The following is a 16,494-nucleotide window of genomic DNA, read 5'->3' as shown; positions in this document are numbered from 1 at the left end:
AGGTAAGCAACCACGGATAGCAAGCTTGAAAACTCAGCCATGAAGAGAATGGACAGCAAATGGAACATCAAAAGCCTGGACAGCAAACAGAGCATCAAAAGCACGGTCTAGATCACCAAGATTGTCATTTCGACATAGACCGTCATCCCACTTTTAGCAAGTGGTCAGCTATCAACGGATTTATCATGTCTTTACCGCGAGCCATTTGCTGTGGATTCGATAGGCCTTTTATGGTAGATTTATGCATCCTCCTAAGCTTTTTGGCAAAGTCCCAGCCATTAACGGATTTGGTGTTGTCCTTACCGCGAGCTGTTTGCTGCGGACTAGATAGATCATTATGGTGGATCTATTCATCCTCTTGGGCTTTTTGGCAAAGCCTCAGCCATCAATGGATTTGGCACTGTCTTTACCGTGAACCATTTGCTGCGGACTAGATAGATTAATTATGATAGATCTATTCACCACTATCCTCTTCCATGCCTCACATAGAAAATCAAAAACAATTACAAAGGCATGCCACAAAAATCTAACAAACCAATCATCATTTGCCACCTTTGTTGAGAATTGTCCAAGCATGCAACGTTGAAATCTGTTCAAGTCTCCCTTTGCCACCAATTCACGTTTTTGCTTAATAAAATCCATTCAACCAATGAAATCAACCATTAGTCTCCACGGATGCAAGCAAAACCACATGCATACCTTGAGTATCAACAACACATTTCCAGCAAATTAGAAGAAAATGGACAGCAAGCATAATTCAGACAGCAAGCACAGTAAGCATCAACAACATCCACCAGTAGCCTCCAACCTACAAATGACGAGCTCTAAGGAGGTTACAAATCCACAAACTTGTGGGTATGTATTTGGACCTTCCGAAATAGCCAATCCACATCCGGCACAATGCCTTGGTACCGATACCTATTTCTAGCTTCCCAAATATAATAGATTGAGCTAGAAATGGTTAGATGTCGGGCCTTCATCTTTCTACCACCACCCTTGTAATGTCTTACAAAAATATGATACAACTCCTCAAAGGATTTGAAGTTGTGCTTGATCTCCAACCATCGCTTCACCTTGTACCAAAGTTCACAAACCACCAGGCATTCAAAGAAGACATGTTGGTTTGATTCTTCGTGTTGTTGGCACATGACGCAATCCTTGTTTGTCTCATATTCCATTCTATCCTTGGTCCTCAACCTCCGAGGAGCTAGCATCCATAATGTGAAGCGGTGCTTTGGCATGATTTCCGGCTTTCACACCATAGATTTCCATACAACTTCCGACCCCCTTGGCATGGAGAAATTGTATGCATTTTTGACTCTATTTTCTATCCCAACAAACCAATCCATCATCCTCATATTTGCACTTCCAACACCATTTGAGTTTCTCAAAATCTTGTTCCGAATTTCTATGAGCCTCTTGATCAAAGGGGAGTCCGCAGCTTTGCTTCCCCATGCCTAAAAATTTGCATTTGTTATATAATGATGGTGTACCCACTTTATCCATAAAGAATCTGTTTTGGATTTGACTCATAAGATTTTGCTCAACAAAACCTCATTCCATGCAAGTAGGTCTCTAAGGTCATATCCCCCATCTTGTTTTGGTAGACAAATTTTTTTCCAAGATATAGGAAGACATTTGGAAGATCAAACAAACATACGGTAAAGTGCTTTAATCTTGCCTACAACTCCACTAGGAATTGGAAGTATTGAAAGCCAAAAACATTCCACTCATTGCAGAACAGTACTTATCAATTCTAATCTTCCGGCTTATGACAAACTGTGTTTGGGCCACACACTTATCTTTTTTGTAATAGCCTGTAGGAGCGTTCCATAATTTGTAATCCTCAATTTTTCCGCCGCCAATGGAATGCCCAAATATCGGAATGGGAAAGAACCTTCTTAAACCACAAACGATCAAGAATTTGAACCTTCACTCTTGCTTCTACACCGGTCATGAAAATCTGTGTTTTTTGTGAATTTGTCTTTAGTCCCGAAGCATTTCCAAAGAAATCCAAACAATCCACTAAGTGTTGTGTAGAAGACGTATCCGCTCGGCTAAACAACATAAGATCATCCGCATAAACAAGGTGGGTGATGTCCACCTCCTTGCACATTGGATGGAAGTGAAATGATGGAAATCTAGAGGTGACTTTGAGTTTTCTTGACAACATCTCAATACATAATCCAAACAATAAGGGTGAGAGGGGATCCCCTTGCCGAAGGCCTCTTTGCCCACTGAAAAAACCATAAACTCCACCATTAAGAGAGATTGAGTAAGAGACCCTTGTGATAACATTCCTTGATCCAATTGCAATATCGTTGGGGAAAACCAAAACTGAGTGCTGACATAAGGAAATCCCAATCCACCATGTCAAAATTTTTTTGCAAATCAACTTTGATCATGCATCTAGGAGAAACCCGTTTCCTTGCATATTTCTGGTGCAATTTTTGAGTCAAATATATGTTGTCACCTATGGAACACCCTTTTATAAACGCTATTTGAGCCGAATCCAATAAGAAATCCATAACTTCCGATAACCGAGCAGCAAGTATCTTTGAAATCACTTTGTAGAATATATTGCAGCATGAAATCGGTCTATAGTCCGACACCTCCACCGCATGGTCTTTTTTCAGCACAAGTGAGATCAAGGAGTGGTTCCATTGCTTTAGTAGTTTGCCACATTGGAAAAATTCCTGCACAGCTGAATAAAATCGTTACCAATAATATCTAAAGAAGAGGTAAAGAATTTCGAACCGTAGCCATTCGGACCCGGGGCTTTTTCACTCCCAATATCATGTAAGGCGGTTTTTATTTCTTCTAGCATTATCGGCTTGATTAGAGACTCAGTTTGCCACAAGGTGAGCTTCCTTCCGGCGATCTCATTGCTATCCAAAAATGTGTACGCCTCTTTTTTACCAAGTAAGCCATGAAAATAGTCAACAAACTCTTCCGCAACTTCATTTATACTTGTGGTTTGGTCCCTATTACGTTTCTTGAGTGTGATGATTGCATTTCTCTTGTTGTTTCTTTTCACCACATCATGGAAAGATTTTGTGCATTTATCCGCACTCTTCAAGTATACATTCTTGGCCATTTGTTGGTAGAATTGTCTTTCCGCTTTGGCCAAAAGGTTAGCTTTCTTCCTTATGTGAGTGTACTCCATAGGAGTTGGGCCACCATCTAAAATGTTCCTTTGGACCTCCTCTAATTCTTCTTTTTCTCTCTTTGCCTTCTCCGAGATGTGCCCAAAGTTATTCTTGTTTAGCTCCCTCAAGCACCTTTTCAAGTGGAACATCTTTGCCTTAAGAACATATTGCGCATTTCCTTGTATATTGGCTGCCCATGAGTCCTTCACAACCTTCTCAAAATCTTCATGCAATGGCCACATGTTTATAAATTTAAAAGGTCTATTCAGAGGCCGATCTTTGGACAAGGTGTGCACAATAGTACAAGAATGGTCCAAGAGACACCCCGGTGCCGTGAACTCCGCATATGCATCAAAATCTGTCATCAACCAAAAAGAATTAACCAAAGCTCTATCTAGTTTGCATGAAACGTTACCATTAGACCAAGTAAAGAGGCATCCAATGGAACGGAGATCCACCAACCCACAAGCTTGTGTAAAAATCTGCATATCTCTCATCTCATGATTTGTGACCGGAAAACCATCTTTCTTTTCATCAATAGACAAGAATAAGTTGAAATCACCCATAACCATCCAAACATTAGCAATATTATCACCTAAATCTACAAGTGCCTCCCATAAAGATCTTCTTGTGACAATTGAATGAAGGTCATAGACAAAAGTGACAAAGAAGCTCCTGCTAGAGATACGACATCGAATATGACAATGTATATACTGATTTGTAGTCATAACAATATCCATATCAACCTTATGCAAATCCCAAATAAGTAGTATGCGACCATGATTAGATAAGTGAAAATTATGTGTATGCCCCATACCTGAGAACCTCCTTTGTAATATAGGACTTAGTGAGTCTTCATTGAGTTTTGTTTCCATCAATGCCATAACTTGAATATCTTTTTGCTGAAGGAGATGTTGCACCCTTCCATGTTTTAGGGGCTTGTGAAAACCCCTAATATTCCAAGATGCAACCTTCATTTATGACCATTGCGGGTTGCTCGCTCCCGTTGTCTTGTAACAATCATAGTGGCAGGTGTACTACTAGCTGTATCCCCACTTGTTGATGACGTAACAGTAGGTAATGAGGAAGATGTAGATGTCTCCGATACTGTATAAATAGTCTCACTTGCTACCCTATCTTCTTGAGATGTCGTGGAGGAAGAAGTAGAAGAGGAGGATGAGCTCTCATCACTTGGAATTTCCGGCTGCTGGACAACTTTCAGTGACTGCACTTGCTCGATTTCTCTAGGCACCTTTTCATTTGTTTCCACCTCTTGAGGGGGCTGATGTTGTGACATTTGATCCTATCCTTGGTTGTCTTTTTTCTCACAATTGGGAAGAATTATATCTATCAGTATAGGGTTGTCCATAACGACAATTGCAAGCTCTTGGTGATCAACCGACACCTCAACATTTAGCCCTTGTTGCTTTGGTCGCCATTATTGGCTTGTATGGTCTCCATATCTTGTTCTTGTCCTCCCACAACCTCTAGTTGATTGGGATCTTGGTCTCCCATATCCTTTCACATTTGGATCAGTTTGGGAGTTATTTCGTTGTTGCCCAGCCAGTGCAGCCTTTCCCCGACAATTCTCCGATCGATGACCCAATCTGTTGCATGTTTGGCAAAAATCCGGGAACATTTCATATATGATTTTTAGATCCACTTGAGCACCAGTAGGTAAGGTGATGGGGACTTCATGAATACGTTCAACAATAGCTGGAATCTCCACCATAAGCCTTGCATACTCCAATCGTTTCCTTGTTCTAGTCAAACTATCGATGTACAACGGGTTGCCAACTTCCGATCCAATCTTGATTAGCACAAATTGGCTCCGACAATCCGGTGGGAGGCCATGAATTTATATCTATGTCGGCACAAAGCGTCCATCTTCCTCAAATAGAAAACATTTGGGCCTAATCTTCAAGAATATTGGGACACCGAAGGCAAAGTAAGGACCTCCTTGAAGAACCTTTTAGCTGTCTTCTTCTTTATCAAACTTGAACACTACCCAACCGCTCTTGTGTAGGAAGAATTTATGAGTTATCTTCCATTGAGAACCAATGTATCGGATTCCATCTCTGCTTGGATGTTGACCCATGAAGCATCTAACCAAACAAAACCCCATAGCATCCTCCACATTGTCTATATCTTCAAATCGGAAGGCTAGTCTTTCTTCTTTGGCTTTGTACTGATCTAGATTCATAGCAAGCTTAGTTTTGCGGTTGTTTTCGAAGTGTCCGACCCAATCTTGCTTTTTTGGTGGTTGATCAGGTCTCTCCTTGGTTACATCATCCTTCCTTCATCCCAGCAGAGTGGTAGGTGCCGGAGCTTGTTGTTCTTGCATCTCCGACAAAGACTCCACCTCCTCCACTAGTGGTGGTGGTGGTGGAGGGCTTCCTTGGGCTTGTGGTGACTGAGGAGAAGCCTCTACATGTTGTGAGGTGGCCACCTTATCAGATTTCTTAGCCACATCAACATGTTTATTCAACTCAGCAATGTCTGGTTTGTCCATTTGTCCATCTGTGCTTGCCACATTGGATGCATCATTTGCCATCTCGTCCTCAATTGCCAAATGTGTAATATTCTTCATTGTAGCAAATCTCTCTTCTTCAAATGACATAGGATGTGGCAGTGGGCCCTTGGATAGACTTAAAGGAGAGTATTTAAAACCTTTCTTCTTCTTTCCCATTTGAAGCCTCCACGTGGAATTAAAAATGAAAGCCAAAGTCAAACACAAATGGAAGAAATGCAGCACCCAATTTGATGCACCATGTAATCCTCCAAGCTATCCACGCCAAGAGCAAGAAAAATTCAAATTGCCAACCAAGTCTTCCAATTCAAAAGGAACTCCAATTACTCCACGCAAAGTGCCAGCCAAGGCTTCCAAATTAAGAGGAACACCAATAACTCCATGCCAAGAGCAAATCAAATGCCACTAAGAATTACCAAATAAGGAGAACTCCAATAATTGGCCATTAATGTTGAGTAATTCTCCCAATTGATTCCTTCTATGGAGCGACCGGAATTTGCACAGTGTTTGAAAACTTCGACGAACCTCCGGTGAACTCCGGCGGTGTGTAAAGCAATAAGAGTTTGACTTGTCACAACCTTCTTTTGGGTACCGGAACAGAGGAAGAAAACCAAAGAATACAAAAGAAGATCAAAAGAAAACCAAAGTAGATGAGGGGGTAGGAGCAAGTATACCGGAAAGATGTACGGTAGCACTAATGAACGATAACCTCTATGCCGGAGAAGAAACTCCGATATAGCCAGTAGGATATCCTCTCTGGACCGTCCAACTCCACCCGAGAAACCCCCAGAGAGATGACATCAACCACAAGTGGATGGGCACCACCAAGGGGAGAAGAGACCAAGGAAAGTTCTCCCAAGATCCCCGGAGAAAGAGCATAGAAGCACTCACCTCACCGTGTGGAAGATGACCGAGTAGCCTAGAGAGAAGTTGGAGTTTCTCTCTCTAGGAAGCGGACACCAAGATAGCAGTAGGTTCTTTCTCACGCGTGGGTGCGTAGCGGTGCAAATTCAGGGTTTGGATTTGCATTGAATCAAGTTGACTCGTGTGTAAGTACTGTTCGAGCAATCTCAATGGTTCGTGCGACCATGCATTTTGGTGTTTGGGTAAAGAGTTTAAGTTAGGATTACCCTCGTTATTTGATATGTGTATGTGAGTATGCAGGTTTACAGGATACACATATGACTCAGTTTGATGGCTTCGGGTTCGGTGAAGGATGGAGCATCCGAGGGACTGTGGACAAGGCAACAAGGACAAGGCAACAAGGACAAGGGTCAAGGGAAGCGACTTCGAGGCATACACGAAGGATGACATTGGGAACGAGCCGCAGGCTTAAATGCATATGAGGGACGAGAGTCAAAGGAAGTAGGCTTGAATGCAAGAGGTCAAAGCTGCAAGGAAGAGTCAAGTGAGTCGTGAGGGTCAAAGTGCGAGAGAATTGCACTCAGGAAGGAGAACCCTAGGTATAGGGTTGTACCAGTCGACTAGTACTGGGATTAGCTGACTGGTGGTAAGCACATATAACTTCTGTGCCCGAAATAGCTGGGATCAGTCGATTGGTCCATGGACTAGTCGACTGATAGAAAACCATTGAGAGAGTCGTTGGGCTGGCACAGTCAACTGGTGCAAGGATAAGTCGACTGGTAACGGTAAAACAACAGGGCTATTTTCTTCCAAGCTCTATAAGGAGCTTGGGATGACCGGCCAAGGTGACGAAATTAGACTTGGTTAAAACTTAATTAGTAGTCACAAGAGTTCTGAAGTGCTTGTGTAATCCAAGAGGTTTTGGTGAGTTCTGTGGTGAGGTTTCTCCACCCACAAGGAGCGACTTGAGATAGCCGGAGTTTGCCGGGGGCTAATCCACCAAAGGATTAGGATCGTCCACCTCAAGGACAACTGTGGAGTAGGAGCCCTAATCTCCGAACCACATTAAATCGATGTGTATTGGTTTGCTTGTTATTTTTCATTGTCTTTAGCTTTCATATTTATATTTGTTATTATATTTCCGCTTGCGCACTAACAAATACCTAGGAAGCAAACGATTTTGGGGCACGCCTATTCAACCCCACTTCTAGCCGGCCATAAGATCCTCAACAAGTACGACTTGTGCGTCGAATGTTGGATTGATCGAGACAAAATTTGTCCAAGTGAATGAACCAATGTTTTGCCACTTGAATCTCTTTTTGCTATCCGCTCAACAGTGCAACGAAAATATTAAATCTATTAATGATGATTCTATAATGTCTCGATAATGATGACTGATATTAGATTCGTTAATGAGGATTCTATAACGTCTCAGCAATAATGATTGCCAATAAATTTATTAATGACAATTCTGTAATGTCTCGACAATAATGGTTAACATTAAATCCATTAGCGGTGATTCTGTAACGTCTCAACAATAACGGCTAACATTAAAAATTAACATTAAATGTCTATAATTCGATCATTCATTGTAGCAGGGGTGAACCCTCCTTTACAAGGAAGCTAAATTTTGAGCAAAGAAAGAAGCGAAAGTAATAGTAAAAGAATTCCTCCACCTTTGTTCTTTGTTCCCTCGATTCTTTCATCTCAATCGTGCATTTGCTCAGTTGAACTACTCGTGATAACACTCGGATGCATTCTCAGTTCGTCATAAACAACCAGTGTTTGGTTGTGTGCATGGTTTTGTAGACGATCCGAGAAAATCTTAAAGCACAGCTGAAGATGAGACGAATCTGTTTTAAGGAAACTACTTGAAAGCAGGTCTCAGCATCTCCCGACTCGGTGACTCGACTTCTCGACTCTGTCGGCATCTCCCGACTCGGCGCCCACTCAAGAGTCTGCACTTAGATTGGGTAGTAGACAACCATCTTCTAGATAATCTAACAGGTCGGCCAGACTTTCATGATCGACAACACAAGATTATTTATTCGGTCATCTTAATAAATAAATTAAAATTAATCTCATATAATTTCAATTCAACTAAAATTTTCCTTTATCTCCAACAACAGCGTGCCTAACATTATGCACAACTATGCAAAACATAACAAATATTTTTAAATCTGATGAAAGCATCAACTTTCAATTATTTATTTCAATTCTAATACACAATTTAGAAGATTAAATATAATAAATTCTAATACATTAAATTAAGAATTTTTTAAAAAAAATTATTTCAAAATTCTAATACATTGAGAGTGATATTTTAAATTAAGAATAAAAAATTTATTTGAGAAATTATCTTACTTGAAATAATATAATTTAACTCGTTAGTTATTTCCATCCTTTATACTTTCAAATAAAAACTATTTGTTGGTACGCGAGATAGACTGAATATATTAATTTACAAAATTATTATACAAAATATTTTTTTTTTAAAATTTTACAATATGCTAAATTTAACTAGCTCATCCAATTCGACTGAATTGATTGTCTTAACCAAGGCAAATATGAAATTGAACTCCATCGACCCACCTAAAACCCAACAAAGCATAATTAACTGGTCTAACTCAACTAGCTCATTGGACTTAATCAACTATATATATATATATATATATATATAGAGCATTTGCCTTGTAAGGATAGCTCATGGTGGCAAAAAACGAATACGCTCGTCCCCGACATTCCCACCAACCCATCTCAGAGTCAACACGGAGGAGATTGTGAGGATAGCTCATGGTGGGTATGCACTGTGGATGTTCATGATAGATTTCCTATATATGGCATTCTTTGTAAAATCAAGTAAAGAATAAAGAAAAAACATCTTCAAAAAATAATATCTTAATTTTTTTTTACAATAACAACCATAAAAACTACCTTCCAAATAAAAATGCATAAGATTAGGATAATCATTCCTATCACCCAAACTCGTACCATTAAACCGTGAAACAAATCCTGTCTATCCTGCTAAATGCTGCATCTTCATAATTTCTACCTGACAGAATTCTGCGGTAAATGTTTCATTATGCAGCACATACATTAAATGACAAGGAGACTTTTCTAGGAGACAAAATTGAGGAGAATCATTCACATCTAATTTCATGTGGACTAAAAAAAATTGTTTGGAAATAATGTGGTAAAAATTTGTATGAATATCCAGATTCAGGTTTGATCTGCACCATGTAGACTGTCTTGAAGGTGGAAAAATCCAGAGTTGACCTGCACTTGTAGCAATGTGACGTTGGATATTAAGAGAGACAACAAGATTTTTGATACAGAATGTAGGTTCAGTATCTTTACTATATCTTTACCTTGCATGTGCCTAATGCCGTTGCATTCTACTGAAGATATTTGAAACGTTTGGAGACCATCTTGGAAGGAACTTAAACAACTGCACAATACGCACGAGAAGTGGGTTAGATCAGCATTTAGATTTGCAACCCAGATCTTGAAAGTTAGACCAAGATAAATTTAAAAGTTTTAGTCAGTATTGCATTGTGTGAGGATGAAAGCAGAGGCTAGTTATAAAAACTTACCCAGAGCTTGACACAAGCATCAAGGATGACTGGAACTGAGCATATAAAGATGGTTATTGCAGCTTCATCCACTTCAAGTCCATAGTGCTCGAGAATAACTTCTATCAAAACCTGCCAACCCAATTCAGAATGATACCTGCATTAGAGTATCAACAGTTTTTAGTTGTCGTTAAAAAACATTCGGTGCTACTTTGACCAACATGATTTCCGTGGTGGAATCTTAGATAAAATTTGGTTATTCATCGTATTAATGATGGTAGATCTGTTGGGCATAGACACCATAGAAGAGGAAGATTAGATGCACATAAAGTATCATAATCTTTATCAAAATAAATTCAAGAAATATTCTGGATGCTCAGCGTTCGGGTTTTAAGATAACCAATTAACTCAATTTGTAATTTAAATTGTTGTTTGTGCCCGCAAGAACAAACTTGTGTGATATACTAGTAACCATAATAGTAACAGAAAAACAACAATCTAGCAAGTAACAAAGACGAAATCCAAGAGGCTGCCAAAAGTTCTGTGTGATGCTAGATGGAAAACAGATCATGCTTGATCCTTGCTTATTCACTTTCTTAGAGAACCTTGCAAATTTACGTATTAACTACAGTGAATCAAACACAAAACGTAGGAACACGGTCGAGTGATGAGTAACACTATCATGTTCCATAACAAATAAGTATCAAAATAAACATAATGATAATACAATAGCGTATTAACAATCAAAGTCCAACAATTAGCATTCTGTCAGATTGCTTGTGTTTGCTATGAAATTTCCAAGTAAACTCCATGTGATTCCACTATTAAGCAAATGGAGCTGAGAATGAAAATCTCACCCTAAGAAGGTGTCAGCAATTAGAATGATAAGAAATGCCTTCCCAGCATCTGTAACGTTATTTAGAAGCTTATATCCTGTAAACTTCAGCAGAGAAACCTGAATATGGAAAGCTGGCCAATATAAGTAAAAGAATGCAATCACAGTGGAACACAAATGAAATAAACCACAACCTACTATAGAGTTGCAACACAAGGATTAATATAATATTGCCATAGCCAAGCAACAAAATGAAAAGTAACAGAAAATGGTAGTGAATCACATGAGAAGTTTAATAAAAGACTAAATCTAAGCACTTGAAAGTCAAGTTAAACAGTGTAAAAACTCAAGTGAGAAAAACAATGCAAAAAGTCATGACATTTAGTTAGAAAAGATATAGGCAAGGAAATAAACACACTCGAAGAAGATGTTTGTTTGGAGTACCAGACAATTATCTTAACACAATAAGCATATTATGGTCTACGAATCTCTAGATATATGTCCTTTCTCTAGGGCACAAGTCAGAAGAAATATGAAGTGGTTGTTTCTATGTTCAGAAATTTTCAGATAGGGATTTAATTCTTCGACTTACAGGTTTGTAGGATAGATTTCAATTAGTCCATTTTTCGTAATGCTTTCTTTATAGCAAGATTGTAAGCAACCAGACAAATAAAGTTGCATGAAATTTTCATGAGGAGATTTGATAAAAGATGCAGGGGAAATAAAAATGGCATACTAGGTAAAAAAAACTAATGATAATTTTGACGATTCATACTTATCATAGGCCTTTCTCCCTTCTCTTTTGAGTTGGCTTAACAATATCTTTTTCTGTCATCTATTCCTGATGTGATTATTATATTTTATTTTGTTTTCCACCTTTGTTGTCTATTAGTAGGACAGATACCAGCAGCGTGAGTGCCATCATCATCTCCCCTTAGTTCTTCCTTAAACCAACCAATTGATGCTGCAACTATTTTATTACTTAAAACACAAGAACTTGTGGAGAAATGTAGATGAATATCCAAGAGTTTGTTATTGCTTATTCAGTAAGCAGCATCCAATATATCCTCAACTAAATCCAATCAAGGAATTCAATTAAATTCCTAGCCCCTCTTCCTTGTCTCTTCTTTGTGGTTGCTAGAGCTACTCCAATCACATAATATACTATGCAAATCAGTTGAAGATCAAAACAATATCAGTGCCATAAATTTGCACAAGACCAAACTCATAACCCATTGAGAAGATTAATGTGAAAACTCTAGAGCAAGCAACCCTAAATTTGTTGGATCCTATGTAGAATACTCACTTTGCTCCTATTGAAGTAGATAAGAAGGAACAATGCTAAGCTGTAGACCAAATCTGACCAGATATTTGCGAATGCTCTTCGATTTTCTAATCTCTTTTCATCTCTTAATTCTATCCTGAGAAAACAGCAAACAAAGCACCAAATTAATAAGATATTCAAGGACCTAATAACAGTGTTAAATTGCAAACAGTCTATGATAGAAGCAGTATCTTCCAGTTGGTAGTACTCTCTAGAATATTGTTTTATGTATGTGGAAAATCAACAAAAATATCTATAAAGTGGATATACAGACCACAGAGAAAGTCCAAGAAATTTCAAAGAATTGACTAGCTAAGCTATATGGGACCACACATGTAATCTAAATGAAGCGAGAAAAGAAAAAAAAAAGTTCTCTTCTATTTGGCAGGACTATTGGAAACATGGAATTACAACCAAGAAAATCTAGCAACCTGGGAAAGAGGAACATTGTGAACAAGGAGAGGTATGCACCAACTTAGAGAATAAAAGAAAGAAGAGCACAATCAAAATGTGAAGTAACGACACCAAATGCAGACGAATATAGGAACTTCAAAAGCATATATGGAAAAAATACTTGCAAACATGACAGGAACATTTATGTGCATAATAAAGGGACATGCAACTTCCTCTTAGAGTTTTACAACATGCTGCATAGAAATTTGTTAAAAAATAGTTATATAAAAGACCAATTAGACTATCTTACGCTTTATGCTGCAACTCCAACCAGACCTCATCATCTGAAATAGAGGGAGCTTTGCCAATCTCGACTTCCAAGCGCAATCTTGCTTTCTCGAGTTTTAATGTATCTATCATCTCAAGCTTTTGTTGTCTCCTAACATCAAGCATCTTGGCAGCAAGTGGCACAGTCTTTACATACCTATTAATCAGAAAAAATAAATATTTTTTACAAACTAATGCGCACCATCTAAAACTCACTAAGTTCAAAAAATTGGGCGAAGTTATAAGAAACAATATAAGGAGATTTAGCTTGCCACTATGAGTATAAAATCCATAAATGAACTAATTGTTATAGTTCATGTGACAAATTGGCTATAGAATACAAGCATTGATTATGACAAGCCACCAAAATTTGAGCTTTGGTGGAGGCCCCTTTACAGACAATACAGTGATGTTTAAAGCATGTCTATAATAGAAAGAATTTTATGCACCATCAACACCTAATGGTTTCGAATATTTTCCTTTAGACACCACTCCAAACCAGTCCATTTCTAACATACTTAAAAATAAAAGTAATTAAATAAAACTTATTAAACAGCCATCACAAAGATAATAGAATCACTGATGGGCAATACCAGAAGTCGAAGGAAGAAAGCCACTATAAAGATATAGCGAATATCCATCAACAGACCCTAGAATCTGAGCTAAGTTTGTTAGGCTTGAGATCCTCTCTACAAACAGTGGAAGATTCATAGGATTGGTTCATAAAAATTGAAGTATAAATCACAGGATCCTACAATCTAATAATTACATTAATTCAAACATTTCAAACCTTGCATTATTTTAATATCATATATCATAATTCATATAGTCATATATGATTTACAATATAACTGTGAAGGTGTTGCATTGTTATTTAAGTGTAACAAATACTAACTTTTATAAGATGGATCACAAGGACAAAAGTTAAAAAGGATTCTCATGTAAGGGAAATTTTCTTGAATGAATGGTATGAAAGATGTATGTTTTTAATGGTTGTTAAGTTTTAAAATATCTGTCAATGTGAGTATATTTTATTTACTCAAGGTCGACATAATCTTTCCTAAAAATGGCAAGTGGATATAGTATCAGATTAAGGATTAATAAGATTCCAGTAAGTCATATCCTGCTTAGGTTTTGAATAGTTTATACTATGGATTTTGGTTCGTTTAGGGCAATTTGGATTATAACGTTGTCACATCCTAAGGTTGGATTGCAATCTTGATAAGCATATTATAAGCTATATATAGAGCCATTCATGTTGCCTAGAGTTGTGCTATTCTAAATCCTCTGTATTACAATATTATCTTTTTAGCCTCTAGTATAGATGTAGACATTGGATTATGAATGATATCAGTATATACGTTACAGTGTTAATACTTGATATGGCGATGCATGTAACTGTCAGCACAATCAACTATGATCCCTTGTCTACCCTAGGCAGCTAATGCAAATTTGCAGTCTACACCATAGTTTTCATGGTATCAGTAGATATATTAAAATGTTAACACTTAATATGATGATGAATGGAACCATCAAAATCAACCAACTATGATCCCTTGTCCAGACAAGGCAGCTAATGCAAACTTGTGACCTACACCATAGTTTTCACTGGAGATTTATAAATTTTTGAACATGAATCAGAATGCAAAGCATGGGTTACTAGCTTAGAACCTAGTCATTTAAGTGAGAAAAACCCTGTGCTAAAAAAGATCAAGAAAATTTAAAATAAAGTAAAATTGTAGTCAAAACAATATTAGTTTTGGATAAGAGAATTACCTGTCTAAAAATGGCATCATGATATAGTCATGAACTACAAAGTCTAATGCCCATGGAACAAGAATCAACACAGCTAGAAATTTAGCCTGTAAGAAAATCCTTTTGAATCAGTGAATAGCTGTGGTTATCAATGATCATAAAATGTCAAATCCAACATAAACCAAATTTACATGCAATGAGGATTACAAACAATAAGCTACCAACCACAAGATAGGGTGCTAAAATATCATTAGCTAACCAGAAATACATAACAACCTATGCAACACTCCTTATTAATAAAAATACTAATATGAGTATTTATATCCCTGTCTTTTTCCAAGATATTCAAAAGTACAAAGGTTCAATTACTAACAAATATCACTGCTTCAACCTTGCTGCTTTGTATATAAATAGTGACTATGGACTGAAGTATTGGACACAAAAGTTTGAGATAGACATGAATTTGTAAAATACTAACTTTAAAGAACCCATCGATTGTATGATTCTACTCAGGTTCATGCTACAAAACCAACAGAAAAATGATTGAAACAGAATGCAGTTGCTGATCCCAAGTTGAATGTATCTCAGAGACAAAATTTGATCAAAATAATAGCGCAGAAAGGTACACAAGTTTGTAAGCATAGGTGTTTTATAATTTGTTCCTAATGCACAACGATCCTGTATTTTCCAAGAAAGAGAGCATGAATTCCCCAAACGACAAAGCTCCCTGATATTGCACGCAAACTGAACCTATGAAACAATCTACAGAGAATGATTTCTTTACGTACCGAACTGCTCGAAACATAACGGAAAACTCTATCTTCAAAAAGCAACTCATCGTCATTCTCTCCAATTGACTCTTTAAAGGCTTCAACAAGACCCTTCTCCCGCATTACCACCTTCGGGTCATCATTCACCTCTCTTGGCGATTCCGCCTCACCGCCGCCCCAATCCTGATACCAGGACGAAGAATGCGAGTTCATCGACTCATCTCCTCTGAGCCAATCCTCCCACGCGCGGTCCTCGGCATTTCTCACATCCTCCTGGGCTTCACGGAGCTCCACAATCGCCTCGGCGCGGCTCTTCCAAGCCTCAAACTTTTCGGCCTCCGTCACATCCTCCTCGCCTAACTCATCAACACCCAGCACATCCTCCGCGCTCCAGCTGAACCAGCTCTCCTCGTCGACGTCCGAGAAGAATTTTTGCCACCAAGATCTCTTCTTGCGGCGCCCTTTCCTGCTGCAATAGCTAACCAACCGAGACGCACCCCGCTGCCTCCGCCGGCTCCAGTACTGGGGAAATAGCGCGAACAAGTAGCGTGGAGCACTACCGGCGGCGGTACTCCGCGAGCCTCCGAGGAAGATGAGGTTGCCGAGGGACGCAGTCATCGAAGTGCTCGTCGAGGACATGGAAAAGGCGCCACATTTTTCACTCTCAACCACGATTTGGCGGAGCGAACACCAGAGTGAACGAAGAATCCACCAAACGAGAAGGACCGAGGATGGATTATGGAATCGATCGAAGACCGAGTTGGAGGGAGAGAGTGGATAACGAGGCAAACGCGGAGTTGTGGTGGCGAATCAGGAGGCGTGGAAGCGCAAGAGATCAGTCGCTTTCTCCTCCTTTCTCTTCTTATTCGTGTTCTACAGATATTAATTAGATAGAAAAGCGAATGCTTAACACAAAATTCTACTTCGGAACAAGTTCTTTATTTCTAAATTCTTTCCCCCATTTAATTAAAAAAC

General features: G+C 38.6%; 3 protein-coding genes across 3 annotated transcripts; all 3 read right to left on the bottom strand.

Moving 5' to 3' along the window:
• Positions 1-2,668: 2,668 nt before the first annotated feature.
• On the bottom strand, positions 2,669-4,126 carry LOC122054743. The gene has a single exon (XM_042616180.1). It carries the CDS (start codon positions 4,124-4,126, stop codon positions 2,669-2,671), a length of 1,458 nt encoding a protein of 485 aa, XP_042472114.1.
• Positions 4,123-4,446, bottom strand: LOC122054742 (chitinase 3-like). Its single transcript, XM_042616179.1, has one exon. It carries the CDS (start codon positions 4,444-4,446, stop codon positions 4,123-4,125), a length of 324 nt encoding a protein of 107 aa, XP_042472113.1.
• Positions 4,447-9,506: 5,060 nt separating this feature from the next.
• LOC122056130 (chloroplast envelope membrane protein-like) lies at positions 9,507-16,388 on the bottom strand. Its single transcript, XM_042617931.1, has 8 exons — positions 15,538-16,388; positions 14,771-14,856; positions 12,978-13,151; positions 12,257-12,371; positions 10,973-11,070; positions 10,137-10,272; positions 9,912-9,991; positions 9,507-9,819 (listed from the first exon to the last, which is right to left on the bottom strand). The coding sequence occupies exons 1-7, from the start codon at positions 16,156-16,158 to the stop codon at positions 9,923-9,925; spliced, it is 1,299 nt and encodes a 432-aa protein (XP_042473865.1). The 5' UTR covers positions 16,159-16,388; the 3' UTR covers positions 9,507-9,819; positions 9,912-9,922.
• Positions 16,389-16,494: the final 106 nt, after the last annotated feature.

The sequence above is a fragment of the Zingiber officinale genome, chromosome 3B (assembly GCF_018446385.1).
Source record: "Zingiber officinale cultivar Zhangliang chromosome 3B, Zo_v1.1, whole genome shotgun sequence".
NCBI lineage: Eukaryota > Viridiplantae > Streptophyta > Magnoliopsida > Zingiberales > Zingiberaceae > Zingiber > Zingiber officinale.
The sequence above is the reverse complement of the archived record's forward strand: the minus strand, read 5'-3'. Positions and strand labels throughout refer to the sequence as shown.